At 45.6% G+C, this 25,316-nt stretch overlaps 1 protein-coding gene across 3 annotated transcripts in view; it reads left to right on the forward strand.

Annotated features, from left to right (window-relative positions):
• The first annotated feature begins 1,174 nt into the window (after window positions 1–1,174).
• GRHL1 (grainyhead like transcription factor 1) overlaps window positions 1,175–25,316 on the forward strand; it is a 40,282-nt gene continuing 16,140 nt past the window's right edge. Inside the window, exons 1-8 of one of the 3 annotated variants that reach the window (XM_053939431.1) lie at window positions 1,175–1,258; window positions 4,759–4,945; window positions 7,920–7,990; window positions 9,492–9,882; window positions 10,659–10,735; window positions 11,565–11,721; window positions 12,184–12,295; window positions 13,241–13,335. In XM_053939431.1, coding sequence (XP_053795406.1) covers window positions 1,239–1,258; window positions 4,759–4,945; window positions 7,920–7,990; window positions 9,492–9,882; window positions 10,659–10,735; window positions 11,565–11,721; window positions 12,184–12,295; window positions 13,241–13,335 — 1,110 coding nt within the window. In that variant the 5' untranslated portion in view covers window positions 1,175–1,238. Of the gene's footprint in view, window positions 1,259–1,687; window positions 1,761–4,758; window positions 4,946–7,919; window positions 7,991–9,491; window positions 9,883–10,658; window positions 10,736–11,564; window positions 11,722–12,183; window positions 12,296–13,240; window positions 13,336–25,316 lie in introns of those variants that run through there. The other 2 variants (XM_053939429.1, XM_053939430.1) reach the window with 2 other exon arrangements.

Here is a 25,316-nt window from a genome sequence, read left to right on the forward strand (position 1 = left end):
TGTTTGCAGATCCAAACAAAGCATTTTGGTTTTAGAACACTGTAATTCAGTCAGAGGATATTAAGCAACTTCCAGGATTAGACCTTTAGTTAAAATTTGTCTGCAGTTTAATATTTCCTTCAGTTGGCTGGTTGAATTGTTCTTCTATAATTTTGCATTGGAGTATATCCTGTACAAATAGGGAAGAGATTTTGACCTAGAAGGAGAGACCTCTTATTAGTGAGCATGCTTATAAATTACAGTAGCTATCTGAAGCATCTTGACATATGATAGATAGCGCTGTTGCTGTATGGGTTTGATTCAACTTGTTACTTAGACAAGCAACCTCCCACCCCTATTTCTCAAGGAGAAACTCAAGATCTTTCTGATTTAACTTCATGCATGCCAGTTTGGATAAATCTGATGTTTGTGATGCTGCTGGTGGTGTTACATTGGAGCATTTTGATAGAGTTTCAGCATTAACCACATTGTAAGTGTCCCTTGCTCCCCAAACCCAAGTTCATCCGAGAGGCAACAAATAACACACGGATCTGCTGCCCTTTAGGAGCTGGTGCAGTGCTTGTGCAAATTCACAGCACCGATCAGGTTGGAAAAGTTACCTGAGATCATCGAGTCCAACTTCTGACCAAACACCACCCTGTCAGACCAGAGCATTGAGTGCCACATCCTGTCTTTCCTTAAAAACCGCCAGGACAAGGTCACCACCTCCCGGGGCACCCCATTTCAATGTCTAATCGCTCCTCCTGCAAAGAAATTCCTCCTAATGTCCAGTGTAAACCTTCCGTGGCACAGATTAAGACTATAATAAAGACAATTCATATGATTGTGGCGAGTTTAGATTTTCCCAAAAGTGGGTGTAGTACATGAAAAAGAAATAAAATCGCATGGGAGGGGAGAGAGGGAGAAGGGAATCCCGTTTTTAGCGCGGGAAGGATGCCAGGCCGCTCCCGGCCTGTCCCTCGCCCGCTCGGGGCCCCGTCCCGCCGCCGCCCCGGCTCGCGGAGCCCTCATACCGCCGGCCCCGCCCCCGAGCGCGCCCGACCAATGGGGGCGCGGCAGTCCCGCCCCTGGGGCCGCGGCAGCCAATGGGAGGCGCGGCGCGGCGCGCGTCCACCTGCGGCTGCGGGAGCACCTGAGCGGGCGAGAGGAGCCGACAAAACCCGTGGGAGCGGCGGGTGCGCGGTGCTGCTCCTCCCGACCCGCCCGGCCAGTCCTGCCGCCCGCTGCCTCCGCCAGACATGACACAGGACTACGACAAGTGAGTGAGCCGGGCGGGGGCAGAAGTACCGCGTCCGGTCCGACCGGTGCTGCCGCCCCGCCGGGGGGCTGCGGCGAGAGGGGCTCGCCGCCCGGGGGCCGGGCCGGAGAAGCCGCTCTCGCGGGGTCCGCCCCCCTCGCTCCCGGAGGAGCGCCCGGAGGCTGCGGCGGGGCGGTGCGGAATGGCGGGGGGGCGCGGGGGCTGAGCCCCGGGGGGAAGCCGGCGGCGCAGCGGGGGGACCCCGGCGGCCACCCCGCCCCGCGGGGCGAGCGCCGGGGCTGGGCCGGCTTTGAAACCCGACACCCGCAGCGAGGCGTGGGGCCGCCCCCCGCCCCGCCGGGCCGCGCCTTAAATGCGGGCGGCGGCGGCGGCGGCCCCGCCGTCGGGAGGAGCTGCCGGGCTGAGGGAGCCGGGCTGAGCCCCCGCGCCGCTGCCCGGCGGCCGCAGCGGCCCCCATGGACTTCTACGAGGCGCATCCCTCCGGCAAGGTGGACTTCGGCAGGTAAGGGCGGCTCCCGGCGAGCTCCGCTGCGGCGACCCCGGAGTAGCCGAAGTTGGGTCCTGAAAGAGTTAAACTGAGCTCGAGGTGTGTTTATTCTGTAACTTCGTGGCGTTGAATACGAGACGTCGTCTTCGAGCGGATCCAGGCTGTGTTTAAGGACTCGGGTCTGTTGCTGCACTTGTCACCGTGTCCATCTGCTGACAGTGGACACCTAAGTGCCGGAAAATGGGGTAGCTCTGAAATAATTTGATTTCAAGAACAGATTTTAAAAATTCTATACTTTGAATAATTGGTGACTCAAATGCACTCCTTTCCTAGGGAATGTGTAGGATTTGTAATCCAGCCTTTTGCTTCAACATGCTACTTTCTAGGAAGAGGACTCCAATGCAGCAGCTCACTAACTCATGTCTCTGATTAGGATTTTTCATAGGTGTTTTTATTTCCAGTAACACTTAATAGATGAGGTCGTAGCAATTTGGGTACATGTGCTTTGCTTTTCTGGCACGCAGATGCCAATGACAGAAATCCTCGGTACTGCCTCAGCATTAGAGGTGTGCTCCGTGCAGGAGCAGGCACAGCGTGACTGCGCAGCTCTGAACGTCGCAGGGTGAGGGACAGGACGGCTGGTTCTGGATCAGTGAAGGAAGGAGGAAAAGATTCTGTGGTCTGAACACAGAATATCGCAGGCTGGGGAAGCCTTGCAGGCAAAGAGTCTCTGCTTTTTGTAGTAATTCTCTGCTTCCACTGTGGTCAAGTGGAAAGTAAAATTGGGAAATTATTAGAACTGCTGTATGAAGCTTAAGTTTCTGCCTCTGCTGGACTTCTACTACTCTGTGAGCAGATCAGCATGGCAGTTATGTTCTAAAACTTAGGAAAAAAAGATGTGTTTGCCTTCTCTTATCAATATGTTCTCATTTTCCTGAAAGAAGCTGTGGTTCTCCTAAAGGAGGAAGTTCCTGCCAAACACTGTATGTTTCTTGATAATTCTGCAGATAACTTCTTCTGCGCTTTTTTAGGTGGGTGGGTTACCTTTAGGGCAATGTGCATTGAATTTCGGAGTTTCAGTGACAAAGAAATCACACAAAAATACATAGGTCTTGCATTCACTAGACTTCTGGTTAGTTGAGGCTTTTGTTCTCAGTATTTTTTGTTTTCTGATGATTTTCCCTTCCTATGTGAGTATTGTGTTCCTGGAGGGAATCAGCATAGTGGTCTTGTGAGTTCAGCAAAGCTGACTTAGCCCTTCAGCTTGCTGGGGATGGATCAAGGGAACTGCACCCGAGTTACTTCAGTTGCCTGTTTCTGTGTGAGTATAACTAGAGAACTTTCCCATTTCCTATGGATATTTGAGGATTCTATTATCATATTGTATAAAAACAGGAGCTTGTACAGTGTCCCCAAAGAAAATTCTGCTTTGTGTTCTGTGGCTCATCTCACGCTGATGGAAAGTAGCTGTCCTCTGCGTTTGGGTGTCTGTGTCAGTGTGTACACAAATGAAGACCTAAAGAAAGGGCTTGGTGCAAGAACTTGTCTCTTTTGTCATTTTTGTTTGCTCTTCTTCCAACTACATAATACTGATTTATAGCCACAAAGTGCTCTTACAAGTCCTGGAAACTCCCACTTGCTTTCAGTGCCTTCAGCTCAGCCAAGCTGTCCGATGGCAGCTCAGCAGGGTGATTTGTGTAACTGATAAAGCGTCGAATGCATAATTTGCTTTGCAATCTTTTTGGTAGAAGGTGGTGATAAATGTAGGATACTGCTAAGCTGATTATAGTGATTAGAGTATTTCACAACTTTCTATTTCACAACTTTTTGTATTTGTAGTGTATTTCAGTCTCTGAATATATCTGGGTAAATAGATGAAAAGAAAGATTCCCTACTATGAAAAGGATGTGAAGGTGGTGGGGAGCTTTTTGTGGGGTTAGTTGTTTTTAAATAATTACTTTTCTATTTTAACTACGGCCAATTCACTAAAAATGTCAAGTTTGGGATTATTAAGGAAAGTAAAAAAGCTTCCCCTTCTGCCCCAGCCCATCCACAGTAAACTAATGTTAAACTTGCACTGGAAAGAAAACTGAACTAGTTTAAAGGTCAGATTTAAAAATTAGCTTGAGCTGACTTAAAAGATGAAGCATATGTTTTACCAATAGAACCGAAATATTAAGTTTTTTTTTTTCCTAGGCTGGCAGGACAACATTTTCTACACCTCTTGCTTTTATCTGTGGGCAGAATGTCCAAGTAATTTTGGAGTTTGTTGGTTCCCAGCAATCTCCAAATGTTCAGAGTAAATAGAATTTTTTATATATATACACTATAGCATAATGGGAATAACTCAGATTTTTCCTTTTTCTTCACTCATCTGAGTGTGTTTCAAACTAGTATGCTGGATTATTTCAACAGTAACCAGGCAGTAAGTTGTGGGTTTTTTTTTCCTCCTTGTCACTAAAAAAACACTGCCAAATTGATTTGAACTCCCCTTTACTAATTTCCTTATGTCATCTGTACCTTACCAGTAGCTTCTAGGTGGTGTATTTAGATATGTTCTGAGAGTGAAAACACTTGAAAGCACTGGAGACAAGAGATGTTTCGTTAATGCACATTTTCTAGTTCCACGTGGGGACTGGATCAGGTTGTAGCTTGGCAGTTTTACATAGGGTGTGCTGGAGGCTTTGAAGGTGGTTGGCTAGAAAGTGTGTCACTCTTTCTGGGTTGGCTTCAGAGCATGAGCAGGTCAGTTGTGCTCTTACATGGCTTTGTCTTTTTGTAGAGGCTGGTGTAATCCATCTGAGTTTGATCGAATTAATCCTGATTTACTCTGAGCATGAGTGAGATCAGAATTAAGTTTCTGGGCTTTTTGTGTTGGCTAATCCTTGCAGTATACTGAATCAGAATATGAACCCTATGAAACTGGGGCAGCTGATTTTGAACAACTATTGGAATGTTTCTCATGTGTTCTAACAGGTGGCTTTTTTTATTTCTTCTTTTCTTATGATTCAAGTAAAAGACCCGTGTTGGTTCTTCAGAATGACTCTCTCTACTCTCAGAGACGTCCTTACACCAATGAAGATGAGGCCTGGAAAACTTTTCTTGAAAATCCCCTCACAGCAGCTACCAAAGCTATGATGAGCATCAATGGGGATGAAGACAGTGCAGCTGCCCTCGGACTGCTCTATGATTACTACAAGGTAGATTGGCCTGCCTTTTCTCTGGTAGCAGCAGAGCTCATGTTCCACCTGTGGAAAAGGTGTCATTTGCTAGAGGATTTTACAGAAGCTGTGAACAGGTCACAAGGACTTCAAACAGTGTGGGTTTTAAATTGAAAAAACCCTATGTCTCTCTTTCTGAAAATTTGTTTTATTTTTAGCTCTGTAAAATAAGATTCCCTAGATCTTGATGTAAAAGTTTAGTAGCACATTACTACTTTTGAATTTGAGTAGCACTTTTTCTGTTGACCCCAGGTTCTGCAAGAGGGCAATGCGTTATAAAAATAGTCACAAACAGTGACACTTCAGGACCATATCCCTGTCTGAATATAAATATGCATGGAGAAAGAAACTTCTTTTGCTCAGATGATTCATATTCTGGTGGACCTTTGACTTTTGCTGGGCCTTTGTTGTGTTACTTTAGACTGAGCTGATACTAAGATACAATTACAAGTTTTTGGTGCTATGTGGGGCTGAAGTGTCCGCCTGAAAGAGTTGCTGTCTGCATCACTCCAACCCTCAGAGAGCTTCAACTGCTGTAGTCTGTTAATCCTTTGATAGCAGTGATTGTGTTCCCCAGTGTTCATGGTCTTCTCAGAGATTTGTGCCTTCCTAGGTGCTTGCAGCTGAACTGAGGAGTCAGAGAACATTCTGGTCTGCATGGGGTGCATTTTGCTGAGCTTTGTTTCCCGAATACCAAAAGTATAAGCTAGGGTAGTTATCTCTAGCCAGGTCAGCGGAGACCAGCAGGCATTTCCAGGCAGGGAGGGGTCCTGCTTGTGTTGAGATGTCTGTGTTATGGTGGCCTGGCTCACCAGGTGGAGATGCCTGTTTTTTCTTTGCTGAGCATGCAGGAAGGCCAGGAGGCTGACTTGTCTCTCCTGCCTGGCACTTTGGCTTGTGTCTTTTAACAGGAGTGAGTGCAGTTGCCAGCCTCAGTTATGTTCCTCAAGCACTAGGAGAGATTGCCTGGCGCAGGCAAAACCCTTGCCTGCCCTTTTAAGAGTTGAATATGTCTTACATATCAAAATATTCTTGTAATGCTTAATATGGAGATTAACACTCCACACACACAACAAATGCCACAGACTCACTGATGTGGATGTTATTTAGCTAGTTTTGTGAGAAAACTGCCTCTCTGCTTTGTGCTTGTGCTTACTATGGTTTTGGGGGAAAAAAAATGAACAACAACATGCTTTCACCAGAACAATTTTAATCCACAAGATTAAATTTTGATTTCTAAACCTGTAGATTACAAAAAGAATGTTGATGTTGATCCTTCATGCTTGGCAAAGCAGAAGGGATTTACTGTACATTAATGCCTAATTCAGGGTTTCCTCTTATGTTTGCGTATCAGGAAAAATTGGTGGAAGAAAACAGGTATGTTGCACACTTGGGTAAAGCAGAATGGCTGGAGGTTGAAAGATTTATTGAGGGCTGTTATGGAGTAATGTTATAGAGGGATGACGTTTAGGCATTTGTAACACACCCCCTCTGTATATGGGGCTGATGAGATCACCTTCCTATAAAAAACAAAACAGTAAAACCAGAAAACTTTTGTTTCCTTCCATTTAACTACTGGGCTTGCTCAACTGTGGTCAATAAGGCCTTATAGGAAACAAATTTTTGATAAAAATTCTTTTGAGAGTGTTGGCCAAATGCAGCTTGGAAAACTCTTCTTTTTCAGTGACTAGTTAGTGTTGGCCTCCCAGCAGTCTCCAGCTAGAAGTTCTCCAAATTTTCCTGGTTACTGTGGGAAATTGAACAGTTCTGGTGTTTCTGGGGATTCCAGGTTATGTGTAAGAATGAGGACATAGTTTTCAGTCAGGGCTGTGTTGAGAAGAACGCTGTTGGTGCCAGTGTGCCTTCGTGCTGAAGCGGTTCCCCGCTGCTGGTTCCCCACCCTGGACCCAGACTGGCAAATGGAGGCAAGATCTGAACAGGCTTTGGTGAACAAGAGTGGTGGGAGTTCAATCCTCCATACATACACCAGAAGATGTTTGCTTTGCTCGTTCAGGAGGTGTGATGAGGGTGACAGAAGTCCTGGGCCTTACATGTGGGTTGGCAGGAGAGCTTGTGTGGACTTGAGCACCACGGGCTTGTGCCAGCAGCTGCAAGAGCTGTTTGGGTTGCTGGGGTGCTGCTTATGTGCTCCACACAAGGAATTGAGCCTCCAAGAGTTCACCTTCTCCTGTGTGCCTTGGCCTTGCAGTACAGCCAGGAAAATGGCACGTGTCTGGGCAAGGTGACTTGTTTGATTGACTTTGTGTTTTCAGGGCAAATCCTGTCCGTGGCATAAAATACAAGAAGCAATACTGAGCTGTCTTAAATCTAGAGTGCTGGTTACATTTTGTTTATAAAAGGTTTAATATAGTTCGGGCCAGTGTGTTTTGTGTGGCCATGCACGAATATGAGCTGTAGTATCTCAATATGCTTCTTGGACATGGTGCTCCCCAAATTCCCTGATCGCTGAGGAGAAAGGAGAGCCTCAAGTGGTTTTTGAGAGAATGGCCTAGAGAGCACATGTCCTTGAAAGTGGCTGTGGAACAGCATTCTTTAACAAGCTTTGAGCTCATCCAGCAAGATGAACTCTGCCAGCCTGCAGAGGTGAGAACCTGCACTGCCAGCAAACCTTGGGAAATCTCCTCTTGGTCCTGCTCCCCCCAGGACTGGTGCTCCAGCCATGGATGGATCGTTTTCTGCAGTGGTGTTCTCACCACCTGGTACTGGCAAGAGCTCAGGGCTGACACAGGTGACTGAGTTGGCTACATAGGGATCCGTGGGGCATCTCCTGGGGCTGCCCTGGCGTCCCAAAGCCATGTGAGCATGGGTTAAGCTGTAATGCAAATATTGACTGGCATCCAAAGCAAGACTTCCTTAATTTGACCAAATTTTAAGGAGCTATTTTTTTGTATGGGAGGAAGAATTGAATTATAGTATGTCTTAAATTTCTCAGGTTCCAAGAGAGAGGAGATCTTCAACAGCTAAGCCTGAGGTAGAACATCCTGAACAAGACCATAGCAAAAGGTATTATTTTTTATTATTACTTCTCTGTTTCCTCCCTTCCCTCCTAGACCATAAGAGCTGCTGAAAGAAAGTAACTTGCTGCACTGTGGTGATGTGCTGGAAGAGAGAAATTGTTAGCTTTTACTCTGTGCCTCAGATTCCTGTGTTGCCCCAGGAACAGGACAGGGGTTGAGCCATGGTGTGGAGAGTCGAGGCTCAAACTGCTGCTCAATGCCATCTATCTGCTTTTGGTGTGCTGATGTCATATAGTCAGCCTAGCAAAAGCTGCTCTCTAACATTAGGCACCCTGGTAGCGCAGGCACCCCCCCAGGCTGCGGTCACTGGTGACACTTTCCATTTTTCATGCAGTTACTTCAGTTGCTGTCTGCTGATTTTTGTTCTCAGGTACCAGCAACATTGCTGTGTCATGCATGAGCCAGTTGGAATGGACTTCAAAGTGCCTGTGGTTTGGTTTTGTATTGTCTGGGGACTTCCTTTGTATCCTGTGGAACTTCTGTCTTGCTTCCCCTACCTGCCTTCCCTCTCTTGTGCCTTCTAAGCAGATGATACTGATTAGGTGATCATAACAAATGGAAGGTTCACTCAAGCCGTGCTTCCACTCCTACCATACTCTTCCTTTGGACAGACTAGAATGCTTTAAGGATTTGAGATGAGATTTTATGGTCTGGCTGAGCTAATTGAGTGACTCGTTGTCAAGAAGAGCAGGCTGGTTCCCAGCCATGTGTTCCCACTGCTCTTCTTGAACCAGATTGGGTTTCACACTGATCCATCACCAAACAGGGAAAGAAAAGGTGGCTAGTTTTCTGCCAGCCAGGCAAGCTGAACTGGCTCACCAAGGAGGCAAGGGAATGTCTGAACTGGTGTAAAGGAGGGGGCAGGACCACTTTGTGGGGAGGGAGAAAGAGAGGGCAGGCTGACTTAGTGGTTACTAGCTATGAGGTCAGCTCAGCCACAGATCTGTGTTGTCCTGGCAGAAATGAATGTGGTGGGGTGGAGAGTGGCAAGTTATGCAAACAACTCACAGGAGTCTTGGTGCAGATTTTCTTTGGGGGGATGTGCATGAAAGGAGAGGTGTAATTTCCCTATTAGTGCTGCCCAGATGGTGCACAGTGCTGGGGCAGAGGAGCAGCAGCCTTGCTGTCAGTCCTTCTCCCTCTGTCAAAGAGCAGCTTCGTGGAGCCTGTGTGTGCCAGTGTGTGGTGGGAAGTGCTGAGTTTTGGACTGCTGTTTTCCAAGCTGTGAGGATCTGGGATGTGAACCCTCACCCTTTGCTCCAGGGTAATTACTCTCCAGGGTGGGATGATTAACAGTGGGAGAGGAGTTAATGGGTTTTTTTTAAAGGAGTTTCTCCGCTTTTCAGGTTAGGATTGAGCTGTTCTGCACAGGTAGGAGAGTTTGTGTCAGCTGTCCTTGTCCAAAAAGTTGAAAATCTTTTATAGCTCTTGTTTAATGAGAAAATAAACTGTATAATTTATGCCTGATTTCTTTTTGCCCTTTTGAGGAACAGCATCCCAAACGTGACAGAACAGTCGCTCATTTCTGCTGGAGAAAACAGGGTCCAGGTTCTGAAAAATGTGCCTTTCAATATTGTACTTCCACATACCCCCCAGATGGGCATGGACAAGCGAGGCCACCTCACAACCCCGGACACAACGGTCACCGTTTCAATTGCCACGATGCCCACCCATTCCATCAAGACGGAGACGCAGCCCCATGGCTTTTCCGTGGGCATCCCACCAAGCGTGTACCACCCCGAGCCGCCCGAGCGGGTGGTGGTCTTTGACAGGAACCTCAATCCTGACCAGTTCAGCTCCAACACCCAGCCTCAGAACTCCCAGAGGCGAACGCCAGACTCCACCTTCTCGGAGACTTTCAAGGAGGGTGTGCAAGAGGTACCAGGAGAGGCAGCTGCTCTGTGTGTGTGTGTGTGTCTTGATCTGGATGGGAGAGATCCAGTTCTGTCTTTAACTGTTTTTGTTACATGAGCCAGAAATCTGTCCAGTGGCTTAGAAATAGAAGGCTTTCCCAGAAAAGTGCATAACTAAAACTTAGTAAATAAAACCTTCACAGCATGAAATCATTATCGAAAGCTAATGACTAATCTTACTAGTGACAGAGGCTTTGGCTTGCAGAGTGTGGAAATAGTTATCTCGATCCATAGGGCCATGTTTTGCAAGAGTTCGGCGCTCTGTGGTGCCTTTGCAGGTACCAAAGTGAAGTGACTGTATGTAAGCTTCCTTACTGCCAGTTTCTAGGTGTGGTGTGCATCCATAGAAAATAGTTGGATTATATAGGGCCCTTGAGTGAGAAAATCTGTGGGTTTTGTTTTTATGATACCGACTGAAAATAGCAACGTAACCATGTTTTGATTTTTAAGCCAAACCTCAAGGAGTTGTGTAGCTATGCCCTTTGAGATTTGAGGAAGCGTTAAAATTTTGCCTTAAGCTGACTTGGAAGCTTAAGGCTTGCTTAGTTGACACCCAAAAGTTTTGGATTAAAACACTATTCAAGTGTCCTGTTTGTTGAAACCAAAAATCAGTTGTTATCTTGTGAACAATTTGCCTGACAGAACTTCTGTGGTAAGGAGTATCTATTTAATATTGACTTCTCTTTTTGCTGCTGTTAATTGTTGTTTTGCTGCTGTTAATCATTGTTTTGTCTACTCCAGGTTTTCTTTCCTACTGAACTGAATCTCCGAATGGCCAACATGAATTCAGAAGATTATGTTTTTGACAGCATTTCTGGGTAATGATTTAAGGCTCCCATTTGCCTGTATCCTCCTATTCTCTTAGTTGTCCATGAGCAAGCAGTACAACTCATGCCAATTTGCACCGAGTCACAGTTGGATTTGGGGGCGGGGGGGCCTGTGGGTCTCAAACCCACAATTATGTCTGCTAATTTGACTTTCACAGTTGAAAATTGTAGCTGTAAAGATACTATTGTATCTTTAAAGAAAACAAATAATTTAAGGAAAACTACCTGGAGGACTGGAAATACCACCCATCTTCAGTTATGGTCCTTGCACCAAATCTGTTTCCCATGAGAAGGAGCAGTAGTCTCTGGGAGTGGTCTGGGAACAGGGGCAGCTTCCAGCTGTGCCCCTCTCCCTGGTGTGCTTGTCTTGCTCTCAATCTGCTGGAAATCTACAGCAAAAATAGGAGAAATAAAACTCGCCTAAACTCCAGAGGAGGGGAGCAAATTAGTTGTTTGATACTTGCAGTTGACCAAGAGGATGATAGCCACCGAGTAGCTTATTAGCTTGTGAATTTAATTAAATTCTAATAGATGCTTTTCTCTTTGGTGAGGGCAGCTTGCTGCTCTCAGCCTGAATAGGGACCTTTCAGTCTTGTCTGCTGATGTTTCTTGGGATTTAGCTTGCCAAGAACTTCTCTTAAATGTTCATTCATGAAGGAAATGGTTGAAAAAGGGGCTCATCCTGTTTTCCAACTTCTTTGCCTGTTGATGGCTTAGTGAGTCAGCTAACGACTTTGGAATTTCTCCAAATTAAATGTGGAACGTTTAATCAGCTTTCCAGGAAAATGCCTTAGCAATCACTACCCTCTTCACTTTATAGGAATAACTTTGAATACACTCTGGAAGCCTCCAAGTCCCTCCGACAGAAGCCTGGGGACAGCACAATGACTTACCTGAATAAAGGTCAATTTTACCCAATCACACTGAAAGAAGTCAGCAGCACTGAAGGAATCCATCACCCCATCAGTAAAGTCCGAGTGAGTGGCAGCCCTTGTGGTTTCTTGGGAGGGAGGGTGTGTACAATGGTAACCTTAAACTCTCCAAAGTGCAGCAATCTAGACCAGAGCATCAGCACAAAGGCCAGCTTAGCTGTGCTCTTACGTCAGTGTTCGTTGCTTTGCTGTCCACCTACTGCCAGACCAGCCCATCCTGGCTCAGACTGTTAAGAAGCAGTGTCAGCACTTGTGTAAAGGTGATGCAACACCTGGAATGAGATCCCAGAATTCTAGTTAGGAGAGCAGTTCTGCTCATCTCTGTTTATGACCCAGAAAGTGCTGTTGTCTGCCTTCCTTGTTTGGCAGCGGTGTGCCAGGTATACTGTAGTGCCTCAAGTGGAAAAGCCTAAAGCTCCAAACCAAATGTACTCTCTGGCCTTTTCTCTATTGCTCTTTCATGGTTTTGTTTGCTTTTTCTTTTAATCTTTCCCTCTCTCCTTTCAGAGTGTCATTATGGTTGTGTTTGCTGAAGACAAAACAAGGGAAGATCAGCTCAGGCACTGGAAATACTGGCACTCAAGACAGCACACAGCCAAACAAAGATGCATTGACATAGGTATGGATCACTCTCATTGCTGATGTCAGACTTAAGACATAATTCCTTGGCAAGGTTCAGTTTTCTGCTAAAGCTTGGTTATTTTTAAGGAACTTCTGGATCGCTCTCTCTGCTCTCCATAACTTTGCTGAAAGCAAAGTTTGTGTTTGGAGCTAATGCTGTAGTTTTTAGGACTCATTAAAGAGGTTGATTTTTTTTGAGGATTTTGATTGGTGGGGTTTAGGGTTTTGTATTGGGAGATCTGACAGTCCCCTCCAGACAACAGGTTTTTTTTAGAATATCCTGGTGCTTGTAGCTAAATCATAGCTTGTAGTCTCAGTGGCTGTCCTAAATGTTGTGTTTCTTCAAAGGACAAGATCCTTGTAGAAGTACCTCAAGACTAATGATCCTCCTTCCCACAGCTTTGCTCACAACTCATCTTTGGTACATGTTAAAAAAGAAAACACTGCAAATTTCCACTTGCCTCCAGACAAGGCTGAGGCTGGCCGGGTTCCAGCCTTCTCTGGCTGAAGGTTGGGCTGTACTCCTCGTCCCTTCCTTCTGTGAATTAAAGCAGGGATTAATCACCTGGCACTTAAAGCAGACGCGCATGCAAATCTTTGTTATTGAAGGAGTTTTATTGAGAGCTTATGTCCTTGCCATACAGGGTAGCGTTTCCCGCACATAGCACAGAACACCTCTTATTTAGGACGTGCCTTTGTCAATGGAGTTTCTAGTTTCAATTTTTTGCAAGTCCCATTTTGCTCTTTCCTCCTGTTTGTTGAGGATTTTTTGTGTGTGAGAACCATTTCAAGACTCTTCAAAGATCCATTCCTAAGGTACAGTTTGGTTTTTTTTGCCCCCCAAGGGGCTGCTGAAGAGTTACAGTTTCTGGCTGCTTCGTGTGCTTAAGGACTCAGGTAATATCTCCTCTTCCTCTCCCTCATGAACCCTTCTTTCTAACAGCTGACTACAAGGAGAGCTTCAATACCATCAGCAACATTGAGGAGATTGCGTACAACGCCATATCCTTCACCTGGGACATCAACGAGGAAGCAAAGGTATGTGACCACGATTGTATTTCCTGTCCTTTTAGCAGATTCAGGGGCTGGGGGAAGGGAAGGGTGTGTGGCCTACCTGGTGATTAGCGTGTAACAAGTTTGTTTACGCTCTTACATTAGGCAAAACCTTCTGGCTGTTTCTTAAGAGGGTTTGCATGTGCAACTGGGAGGAGAGCTTTGCAACTGCTTTAGGGTTCTTGGCAGGAGTGCCTGCCTGAGAGACAAGTACTGACAGACGGAAGCGCGGAGCGTTTCCCGAGCAGATGAAGTGGTGCGGGAGGTGTGATGGAGCGTAGCTGGGCTTGGCACCGAGCGCGGCCTCCCCGAGGATCCCCGCGGGAGGCGGGGGCAGCTGCTGGGAGCTGAGGCTCTAGCCATGGGCTTGCCTTCCACCAGAGAGGGAGCAGCTGTGGCCTCTGAGCTCCCAAAGCATGCGTTGCTTAAACCGCAGATCCCAACACCCAGTGACCTGTTTCAAACTAGAACAACCTCCTGGTGAACTCTGGTTTGATCTTTCCTCAGAACTGTGGGTGCTTTTGTAGGTGTGTAGGTACAGGAAGCTTCCCTAGCTAGTAGCTAACTACAGCTGCTTGAGCCACTCTGGCTTCTGGAAAAGGCTTGAGTGTCTTCTAGGTTCAAGGAAACCAGTGAAAGCGTGGAGCCAACTCAGTTCTAAAGGCATTTCTCACTGGTTAGTTGCTGGAGTCAAAGTGAAGGAGTTTTCTTTGAGAATGTCATTACTGCCTGGGTTTTCTTTAAAAATTGGGAATGGTTTCTGTTCATTTTTGGAGAGTGCCTATTTCCTTGGCAGTACTAGTAGCTGGTACCAGCAAGCAGTACGAGTAGTCACCAGCATCATGGGGAAAAACACTGATGGCTGCAGAGTGCCATGTCTAGGCAGAGTCTGGCTTGGGTGGATGTGGCAGAACTATGAGCAAAGAACAGAGCTCCTTCTCTGGAGCTGTGTGTGCTCCTGCTCTGCAGGAGGAGAAAAGGCTGGTGTCACTGCACAGAGCTTGCTGTCACCACAAACTGTGTTCTGTCCTGCACAAGGGCTGTGGAGAAAATGTTGTATGGGGACTGCTGTTGGGTTTCAGCTCTGTGGGAGAACTTTGGAATGCTTAGCACACAGCAGTGAGGAGCTTGTGTGTGCTGCTGCTGAAAGTGCTCCTTTGCACTGTGTAGGACATTACTTTTGAGGCTGGTGTTGGGTGCCAGGATTCCCTTTTCACCAGATTTGGCTTCAGCCAGGTTGAGAGGGCTTGGCAGGGAGAGCCTTATCTGCTGGAGGATGCTAAAAGGCTGACATGATTCCTAAAACATGAAGCACTTCACTTTGTACACAAAAAGAAGAGCTGTCAAAAGGAGTCAGTAAGTATTATCCTGCTGCCATAGCCAGTCAAACATTTAACAAACCCAGGTAGTCAGTGTCTATGAGGTATGCAAAGGATTAGGATTTGCACACAGGGGTGGATCATGCAGACAGAACAATGTAAGTCCTCAAGGAGATGCAAGTGCTTTCTGCAGCTGCCTCTCTGCTGGCTGAGCCACTCTGCAGCAGTAGGGATGAGCCATTAACTCAGGAGCAGGGCTCACAGCTGGTGCTGAGGAGTTTGTGGCTGCTCCAAGGAAAGCCATCCCTTCCTACGAGGTGGCTGTTGCCAAGCTACTCTACAGACCCCTGAATGAATAGTTTAGTCTATAATGAAATTGCCAATAGCATCTTGAAAAGATCTAAGGACACTCATGGTAATATTTCACCTTGGGGCTGAACTTCATGGTGTGGGGAGCTGTGAGACAAGACTGATTTTTTAGCTACAGAAGTAAATTTGCCTCCAGATTCACAGTCTTAGTGTGTGAGATCCATACACTGTGAGTCCTGGTTTTATGAACTTTCAGAGGGGACTGTTGATACCAAATGTGCAAGCCTTGACTCTTGGGATCAGAATCGTAATAATACAAAAATACCCTCAATTTCAGTATTTAAAAAATTGGCTTTTTTGGCACGGGCTCCATGTGCTTAAGTGTCTGTTTAACTTCATTTTTTCCCTGAGTGGATGTGTTTTGTCAGTGACTGAATTTCTCACCAGAAGAGCTGCAGTTCTTTCTCTCCTTCTGTGATCTTATCAGGAGATGTCTGAGCCAATTTCAACAATTTTTATTGCATGGTTCGTTTACCTTGTATGCTCTTGCTCTCTCTTTTCCTTTCCCTCCCTGCCCCCCAACCCCTGACAGCAGTCTTAAAGTATATGAAGAAAGCAAGGAATAGATAGAGCTTAGTTTCTGATGTTACAGAAATTCCTTCACAGTAATAAATACAGTGTTTATATTTAATGACAGCAGAAGTGCTGCATAGACAGTGTATTTAACCAGCCAGCAAGCCTTGATCATTAGACATTTGCTTCCTGAGCCCTGGAGTTACCTGGACCAGAGCCAGGTGATTCTTCTGGGCTTGTTGCTTCTCCCATTTTCCTCTTGCTTTTGCTTCCAGTTTGCTGTGGAAATGATTTGTGGAAATGATTTTGCAGCTATGTCAGATGGGAGGTGATGAGGGTCTGTGTCTGGGCTTTCTGATGTAGTTACTCATTTGGACACGCAGGGTGTATGTCAGATTTAAGGCAGAAATAGCGTATTGTCACAAGGAGTTGCCCTTAGCAGCTCTGGGACTATGTACTTACCTTCTTGTGGGAATGTACAGGAATATTGCACCTCTGCCGCTGTGTCTGTTCAGGAGGTGTCACTGCCTGAGAGTGCTTTGCCAGTGCCCTTGGGGCACTAAGGGGGTTTAGTAAACTGCCCCTTTCTGGTGAAGAAATGCTCTTTTCATACAACACAAGTCATGTGCTCCTTCTGTAGCAAGGAAAATTCTGTGTATTTCACAGCTGTGGATTTGTGGGATGGAAAAAGGATGTTTCAGATGCCCTCAGTAACAAGTATTACCCATTTCCCAGTTGCATTGTGCTGGGAGAGCTGAGAGCAAGGCCGGGGCTCTGGTTGCTGGACGCGTTGCACAGGCCTGGCTCTGCACAGCTGGAATTGTCCCACATCTGCCTGCATTGCTGTGCTGTTCATGAGCCCTTGGGTGTAGAAACCAGGGGTATTTCATGCATGACAGACACTTCCCACTCTGGGACCAGACCTTGTCCACAGATTTCAGAGCAAATGTGCTTCTCTCTGGCAGCTCCTATCTGCCCTCTTCTGTTGTTTTGGGACATCACAGGAGCTGCTGAAAGCAGCCGCTTCACAGCAGAGGCTGGTTTAAGTATTCTCTGACCTTTGCAAGAGTGTGTTCAAGCTGGAAAAGGAGCCATGATCCAAAACCTTCTTGCTGTGAGACAGTGAAGGGAACAAGGGGTGGGGAGGAAGGCCAGACTTTGAAAGAGGCAACCTGCCCTGAAGTGGTGCCATTGAGAGTTGAAGGAGAGTGAGGTTGGGATTAGAAGGATTGTCAGGAGACACTGCAAAGTGGGGAAGCAGTGATTCAGGTGGGCTTTCAGATGTCTGTATTAGAGATGAGATCTGATCCCATCACCTGACAGAGCAGGGGAAGGGAATAGTTGAGTGGGGAGACAATCATGCTTTGTGAGAAGAAAAGGGAAGAGGGTGGACTAGAAAATTATTTGATGAACTGGTGGGTTGTTGAATGGGGTATTTAAGAAAGCCAGTGTAGCTACTCAATCAGGAGCCATTCTGGTTGAGTGGAAGCATGATCTGATGAGTCTGATGAGATGTGTAGCTGATACTCACTTGCATGCAGCAGGTAATGCTGGAGTTACCCTGAGGCTTGTGGAGACTTCAAACAGTTTCCCACCCCATGATGGATGTCTGCTGTGGGCAGACAGTCAAGGTGGGGTTCTTCTCCTGCAAAGAAGCTTTTAGATGTCTGAACAGAAGCTCGTCATCTTCTGCGTCTATGACTTCATTAGGGACAGGGTGTCTAGAGCTGGGATGCAGCTTCCTCTAGAGGTGTCTGCCCCTTCTTGTTGACTGAGCAGGCTTGGCTGTCTTTGAAATGTGGGAATGTTAGAAGTAAGGAACAGGAATCCTTGCAGCCCTTTTTGTGTCTTTGTCCCCCATGTCAGTTAGAATAAATGGTTGTAGGTTCAGGTCATGGGTTTTTGAGGCTGGGATCCATCTCTTCCCAGGTCTGTAGAACATGCCAGGCTCTCCTTTTATTGGTTGGAACTCAATAAAGGTCTTTTGATGAAGATTGCCACTATGTGTACAGTTAAATGCACATTTCATACTGCTCTTCATAATGTTGGCTGTTGTCCTGTTATCTCTTATGTTACCCGTTAGGCTGTGAAGCAAATTCTGTCCCTTAGCTCTGGCCTGGGGACATGGCCTGCTCTCAGGTCAGTGGGAGTTGAACAGATTCAATCTGGACAGATTGGTTTCCCCAGGGTTAACTGGCTTTACTGGATCCTGCTTTGCTCAGATCCTGTCGGAGTTCTTGCCCTGTGGAGCAGGAGGGTTAGGGCCTCTTGTCTAAACAGGGCAAGTTGTTGTCTGCACAGCAACTGCAAGAGCCTCCCTTGCCCATTTCTATAGCTGTGACAGGGCAAGGATCCTGCCATTGTGCTGGGGCATCCCTTCTGTGCTTCCCAATGGGCCCCTTCTGAAAAGCACCATTGCTTCCAGCAGCTCCTAGAGAAGGGCCCCGATGGAGGTCTTTGGTCTGGCTTGTTATAGGCTGGGTAATGAGACTGTAGCCAAAAATGATGTCACTGCACGTTAAGGGTTCTATTGTCCTCCTACTCCTTCCCTCCAAAACAAAACAAAACAAAAAAAGGCATTGTAAGCCAGATGCTGTGTAAAAAGACTCTTTCTACTAAAAGGGAATACATGTAGAGAGTGTAACAGGCATTTTGAGCTCAAGAATATCATGACAGAGCTTTTTGCTGCCTTTTCACCAAAGGGAAGATGCTGTAGTGTCTCTTAATTGATGCCCTGAATGACAGAGCAATTAAACTTTTAAATTAAAAAAGCACTTTTTTATTACTTTTTTTTTTGCCCAAGAAGAGTGGAATGGTCCTAATATTATGGTAATTTGCATCTAATTTGGGATAGCCTTTTGAAATAGAAAATTAGGCAATAAGGGTGGTCTTCTTGGCAGATCCTCCCATGTGTTGGCAAGATTATTTTGTTTAGAGGAGTTCAGTTTTCGGAGAGGGTGGATCTCTTGCTACAACTTGAAGTGAGGCTGGGTGGTACACTACTGATTTATTTTAAGAGCTTATTCTAGCGTAATCCTCCCTTGGTGTTCACTATAGGAAGAATTTAAACTTTTTTGATTGATGAATATTGCATACATTTATATGGATGCCATTGTAATGAAGCAGCAGTCATATGCCTCATTAAAGAAGGTGTTGCCACCTTCAGCAGCATTGAGGAGGTACAGGTTTGACTAGTTGGAAATGAAACTATGAAATGTGATGAGTCAAACATACTTAAAGGAAAGAGATTGGTGTGAAGCCAAGGCTGCAGACCACAAATACTTTGAGGCAAGTACACAGAGCCTTTGGAGCAGTGACATAGGAAAGTCATAGCAAGTATTGCTTACCTGCCTCTTAACACTGACCTCTCCCTGCTCTGTCCTGGCTGTTCTGGAAAACAAGCTTATGCTGCCTTTGATTTTCAGCATTGCCAACTAGAAGCAAGTTTTCAACCCGGTATTTTATCTGAACTTTGTGTCCCAAGCCTCAGCCATGGTCTGGTCTTCCATGTATGAGCTCACAGGGTGTTTCCCAAAGCTGAATGGAAAATCTCTTGACATTAGCTTTTCTATATAGAAAACTAGGAGGTGATTTCTTGGTTTTCTTTTCCCTTTTCTCTATTAATTTTTTACCTGATGCAACTCTTTCTTTTCAGCCATTTTTGTGCCCTTATAGACTTAATTCTCTGTTTTGTTGTTGTGTTTCAGCTTTTGTCATTGTTTTTGGAGACTTGTGTTATTGTTGTTGATGTGGGGAGGTGCATTAGGGGTTTTTTGTGGGTTTTTTTCAACGTGTTGTCAGTGTTTTTGCCAAACTGCTGTTTTTACTTTCTTTCCAACCAACCTAACAAAACCTGGCCCAGCATCTTTATCTTATCAAAGCCTCGGGTGGGAGGAAGCATCGGTAGGACTGGGAACCATTATCCCCAGGTTTCCCAGGTGTTGTGAGCAGAGACAGTCCTATATTTCCTGCCCTCAGAACAGGATGGAATAACAATCAGCATTGCTCTTTGTGAGCAGGAATATGTATTTTCCTTTCATTACCATTCCTTTTTGTTTTGTTGGAGTAGACTTGCTAGGAGGATGTTCTTTATCTGGAGGTGGATCGTATTTCCCCCTTGACATTCCTTGACATGGTGTGGGACCCATGATGGCCTCTGTGTCAGTCACTCAAATTGGGATTGGTAGGTTTGAATGCAAACTCACTCTCCTGGGCTGCAAGCAGGATGGTGCTGGGTCTGCCTGAGCAGAGCTGGAGCGGATGCAGCCCTCTCACCCATCTGCCAGACAAGCCTTTTTTGGAGCATCCGATCCCAAAAGCAGGAGGCGGCTGAGGAGCCCACAGGTGCATGAATTGCCCAATTTTTTATCTCTTTACTGGCTCACCTCCTGCTGATGCAAAACCTGTGGTGTGTGTGGGAGGTGAAGAAACGAATGTGAGAGCAGTAAGATTAGCCACCTCTCAGGTGATCTTACCAAAGTGTGGGTTTGGGGTTTTTTTTCTTTTAAATACAGAAGTCTTCCCAGCACTGCTTTCTTAGGACATGCCTTTGTGGATGTGTGCAGGCAGACCTGTGCTTGCCCTGCCTGCACTTGAAGCTGCTTGGCTCTCACCCAGATCTTGGAAGCCACGTAGCTACATTGGCACAAGGTAGTGCCCAGGTTGATGGCTCTGCCTCTTGGAAGGGCTTGGAATTCTGCTGGTGTATTTCATAAGGCTTTTGGACAGGAGATGCTTGTGGCATAGAGGAAACATATGGGGACAAATCTTTAGAAAATAACTCTGGGGTTTTTTTCTCTTTGCTGTTTATATTTGTCCAAGCCTTTAGAGAAACAATACGATTTCGGCTATCAGCATTGAAATTACAAACTTTGAGCTTCTGGTTAACTTTTTTTTTTATGCAAGGGGGAGACACTGCCTTTGTGTCAGGAAAATGGTCTCTAGACCCCCTAGAATCCCTTTGCCTACTGTATTTTGGGCATAACATTGAATCTGTTTAGCCAAGGCCAAGAAAAGCAGCTGCATTCCCTGGAAAGAAGCTCATTGCAGTTTAACCTGTCTCTGGTGGTTGTGTTGTAGGCTCCAAACTCTGTATTCTGTACAAACACAGTCATCCAAGATCAAAAACATCCTGACAATTTTAAGTTGAATATAACATGGACTGAATATAACCTAGCCTGGAACGTCTTCTATGAAGACAGGCTGAAGAGCTGGGGTTGTATAGCCTGAAGAAGAGATGGCTCTGGAGAGACCTTAGAACATCTTCCAGAACCAAAAGGAGGCCTAAAAGAAAGCTGGAGGGGGACTTTTTACAGGGGCTTACAGTGATATGGAACAAGGGTGAATGGCTTCAAACTGACATATCCAGATCAGGTATTAGGAGGAAATTCTTCACTGTGAGGGTGCTAAGGCACTGTAACAGGCTGCCCAGAGAAGCTGTGGATGCCTCATTCCTGGAAGTGTTTAAGGCCAGGTTTGGGATTTTGAGCCTTCTGGTCTGGTGAAGTGTGTCCCTGCCCATAACATAGGGGGCTGGACTACATGCTCTTTAAGGGCCCTTCCAACCCAAACTGTTCTGTGGTTAACATGAGAGGCTTTTGTGTACTAGTGTGAGAAAAGAGCTAAGGTTTTTATCTGAATTCTCAATGGAGAAAAAAATATCCAATGGACTTGGATTGTTGAGTAATGTCTTAATCCTTTGGACTCAGAAATATAAAGGATCATAAATAGAAGGAGATAATACCATTTTCCTGCCTTCTCTTGAAACGAAATAAACGTGGAGCAAGGTGATCAGCCTGGAAAAGTCCCAAGCCTGCTTGTGTAGGTCCTTATCCAGAAGGATGTACAGGACTTTGCAGGCTAGTGCTGCCCATGCCTGTGTTTGCTCTGACTGGTCAGAGTTCATGGTGTGCTAACACAAGTTGCTCTCCATTGCCTGTGGCAGCTCCAGGTGAGAACCTACATGCTCCTTTCCGACTGGGCAGATGAGCCTGCGCAAGGTGACATTTCATCTAAAGCTGCTGCATATGTAGCCTTTGGACTCATCAGAATTGCTAGTGCTTTTTGTGTGACAGCAGAGTACAGTGTCCAAGATAAACTGAGGAGAAGAGATCTGGGTATGCAAGCCTTCATTTAAAAAAGGCATCTTTCATCTCGCTGACAGAGAGGTTCCTGCAGCACTTTGATTGCCCTTTAATTATGTCTGTTTTTCCTGGTTTGTTTGAAAGGCAGATCTTTTTAAAAAAAGGTGCTGTGTGGAAAGAACTTGGCTGTCTCTGCTGCCCTTCCTTGAGGGCACACGGCAGAGCTGTTGGATTAATTTTTTTTCTGCATTATTAAAATGGAAGATTGTTTCTCGTGGATTTGAATGTAGGCACGGTGTGTTCCTCCCACCTTAGGTGAGGAGGGGCGTGAGGGGTCGGATGGTTAAAGCAGACAGAGAAGTCACAAGGTCTGACTTCTTCCCACGCTAACTTCCAGCAAGATCCTAGAGGAGGTGCTTTAATCCTTCTGCCTTCAGTCTTTCGTTGTGTGCAGCTGGGCTGCCCCAAAGGCTGCAGAAAACCCAGCATGGTGTTGGAGAAAGGAGGCTCTAGAGTGTTGGGGTGAATGCCAGGTGTGGGAAGTTAGCAGTTTGTAGCAGCTCACAGTTTTCATGCTGCTTGATTTTATCTGATATGCCACCATTGTGGAGCCATTTGCCTCAATGAGTATCTCAGCTTTTTTTAAAAGGAGTTAGAAAAAGCATGGAAAAAATCAACAGGAAAAAAGGGGAATAGATAAAGCATGCCTTAGGTTAGAGAGAAAAGCCCGGATATGCGATAGCCTAGATATATGTAGTCAAATATAGAGACTCAACTGGCAAGCAAACAAAATAACTCAAGAACAGGTTTCTAATCCCTTTACAAATCTTAGTTTTAAAGAAAATCTGCGTAACTTTTGAGGGCTTGACTCATGTGTGTAAGTGCCCAGGCTTGACAGTGCTCTATTTTTAAATGCTGTCTTTATGTTGAATCTTGGGAGGTGAGATGAAAATGTTTTTTTTAAAAGTAACAACAAATCTTAATATAGCTGAGAATGCGGAACTGCCCTTAGAAAAATAGGTTGGACACATGAAAAGGAATCTTGCTCAGCAGGCTGAAGACGCAGAGCAACTTCTGCGGTTACGTTTTTCTTTCTTCTGGCAATTTTGGGGTGGGGATGTAGCTGATGCAGTCACTTGGCCTTACATTTCATTTCTAGTGTAAATCAAATATTCCTGTACATTAGGAACCTGGCTGAAACTGTCTTAGCCCAAACTGGAAAAGCTGTTTGCTAAAATTCTGTTTTGTGAAACTTGAGGCAACCTGAAGTTGCTCAAAAATAGAAGTTACAGGATGGGTAGGGAGAAGTAGATGCTCCTTTTGAGCTGAAATTGTTTATTACAAACAGGAGAAGACAGGCTGGCGCTCTGTTGCTTCAGAGATGTGATTAGGTTTTAGTTGTCATCTCCTGCCTAGAGTCCTGAAGATTTGAATGGCATGAAAATGAAGTCAGCTGCTTAAAACCAAAGCTAATCAAATGAGGAGACTCTAAAGTAGGAGGATAATCTTTGACATCTGACAGGCAATCCTAAATTCCCATGGGATACCTGAGCAGCTCTGCTATAGTAATATGTCTGTTGTGCCGAGACCAACTCTTCTACCTTCAGCCTAGCGGGCTTTGTGTGGCTGGTAAGCCATAAAAACTGAAAACATGAACTTGAAGTCTCAGAAGAGAAATGACACCGTGTGCTAAAGAACTGCTGACTGATGCGGCGCACTGAATCTTCTGGTGTCCAGTGGTGTGAAACTCATTTGTGGGATTTCACAGAAATTTCGAGACAGTGGTGGACCTGCTGATGTGGCTTCTTGGGCATGTTTTTCTTAAAGAATGTAGTCATTTTTTCATACAGAAATGAGTTGAGTGAATATTCAGTATAGGTAAATTTAAAATTAAAATTTAAAATGTAAAAATATGCAAACACCAGAGTTGAGGGTCTTTTAAAAAACAAAACCCCTGCTCAGGGAACACAATTATTCAGGGTGTGCATCTGATTACCAAGCTCCCAAGCTGGTGAGAGCAGCTTTTCAAACTCCTTGAAGCTTTTCCCCCAGGGTGTACCAGCACTGCAGGCAAAATGTCCTTGTAAAGCCAAAGGTAGCAAGAAGGGAAGCGGGGTGGATAAAAGCGGGCAAAGCCATCATTTGGGTTAGTCTGGGGAAGACTGCGCACAGCTTATTTTAAAATAATTTTCCTGACTGCAATTTGTGCATTTAATGCTTTCACAAAAAGTTGTCTTGGAACAGTGTGAGTTTGGGGTGCTGGGGCACAGGCTGGAGGGTGAGCAGGCATTGAGCACCAGCTCACCTGGCGTCCTGCGCGTGTTCCTGGCTTGAATCCCCGCAGAGGCAGCAGTGTGGCTCCGGGGCTCTGCTGACGTGCTGTGCTGGCCTGGGTTGGGTGGTGGTTCACACATTCCATGTCCCTTGGCACAGCAGGCCTTGGTGGGGACTTTGGAATTGGAATCTCTGGGATGGTGTGTGCACAGGAGGGAATAGGGGGGCTGTTTGCTGAGCAACTACGCTGCCCTCTCAGGGCACAGGGGCTGCAGGAAGTGGCATATGAATCCCCAGTATTCAGAGAGATTACTATGAGAGAAGTCCCTCACCTGCATTGTTTTTCCTCCCTGCCCTGGCTTTTTATACAGATATATTATCCATGGTGGGGAAAAATCAATGGTTATAAACTATCACCAGATCAGGGTTTTACATTTCTGTCTCCCATCTTTGTTGAAACTGGTAAAGGATGTTGCAGAACTTGTGTGGAGAGGACCTTGGACCTTGATAAGCAGCCCTTAGCAAAGCCAAAGCCTGTAGCTTTCCCAAGTCTGTGTGAGCCCCTGCAGCTCCGGGAGGTGGCACCAGCTCGCTGCTCAAGTGGTGCTGGTGGAAGCACCACCTAAGTGAGCGATTGGGTCCTGGGATGGTGCTCCTGCAAAATCTCTGGGAAGGTGCTTCTGTCTCCCGAGGCTTTGGTTATTTTTTAAAGCAGTGCGTTTCCAGCCTTTATTCTTCAGGCAGAGAGGAGAGAAGCTGTTGCAGGTCTTGGTGGCTCGTAAATTCCTGGTAATTAATCCTTACAGCTTCTGAGATGTGCCAGTAATAGGCATTGTGTCTATTGAAAAGCCTGGCACACTGCAAGCCCATTATCTGGATACAAAGTACTCTGCTCTATCTGCTCAAATCCACTTAAGAATATTTCTTTATTCTGTTAAGCAGCCTTGGACTTGTTGTCTGGTTGTGTGTGATTTGTGTTTTTGAGAGGGTTTTTTTGTTCTTTTTTCAAGCAGTTATGAAAATGAAATTAGATATGTTCCAACATGCAGTTAATTTTCCCTGTTATTAATTTTTGTAAGAATAATGGAAATGTTTCTCTTACCCTTTCCAGCTGAATGTTAACAGAGTATTGAAGGTCTTACTAAGGAATATTCAAAGTATTGTTCAACATAGTGTAAAGCCCAGAAACCTTCACTGGAATAATGGTGTTATTTCTGTGTTTAAAGATTACATATTGCCTAATATTTTTTAAAAGCTTTTAATAGCCTTTAGAATAAAAAACTCAACCAAGTACTTTCAAGTATAAGCTGTGCTCATGTCGAACTCATGGAAAGATTTAACTTACCCAGAGTAACATGAATTTTTTGGAACATGGTTGTGTTCTTACCAAGATAATAATAAATGCTGA

This window comes from Vidua chalybeata, chromosome 3 (genome assembly GCF_026979565.1).
Source record: "Vidua chalybeata isolate OUT-0048 chromosome 3, bVidCha1 merged haplotype, whole genome shotgun sequence".
Classification (NCBI taxonomy): Eukaryota; Metazoa; Chordata; class Aves; order Passeriformes; family Viduidae; genus Vidua; species Vidua chalybeata.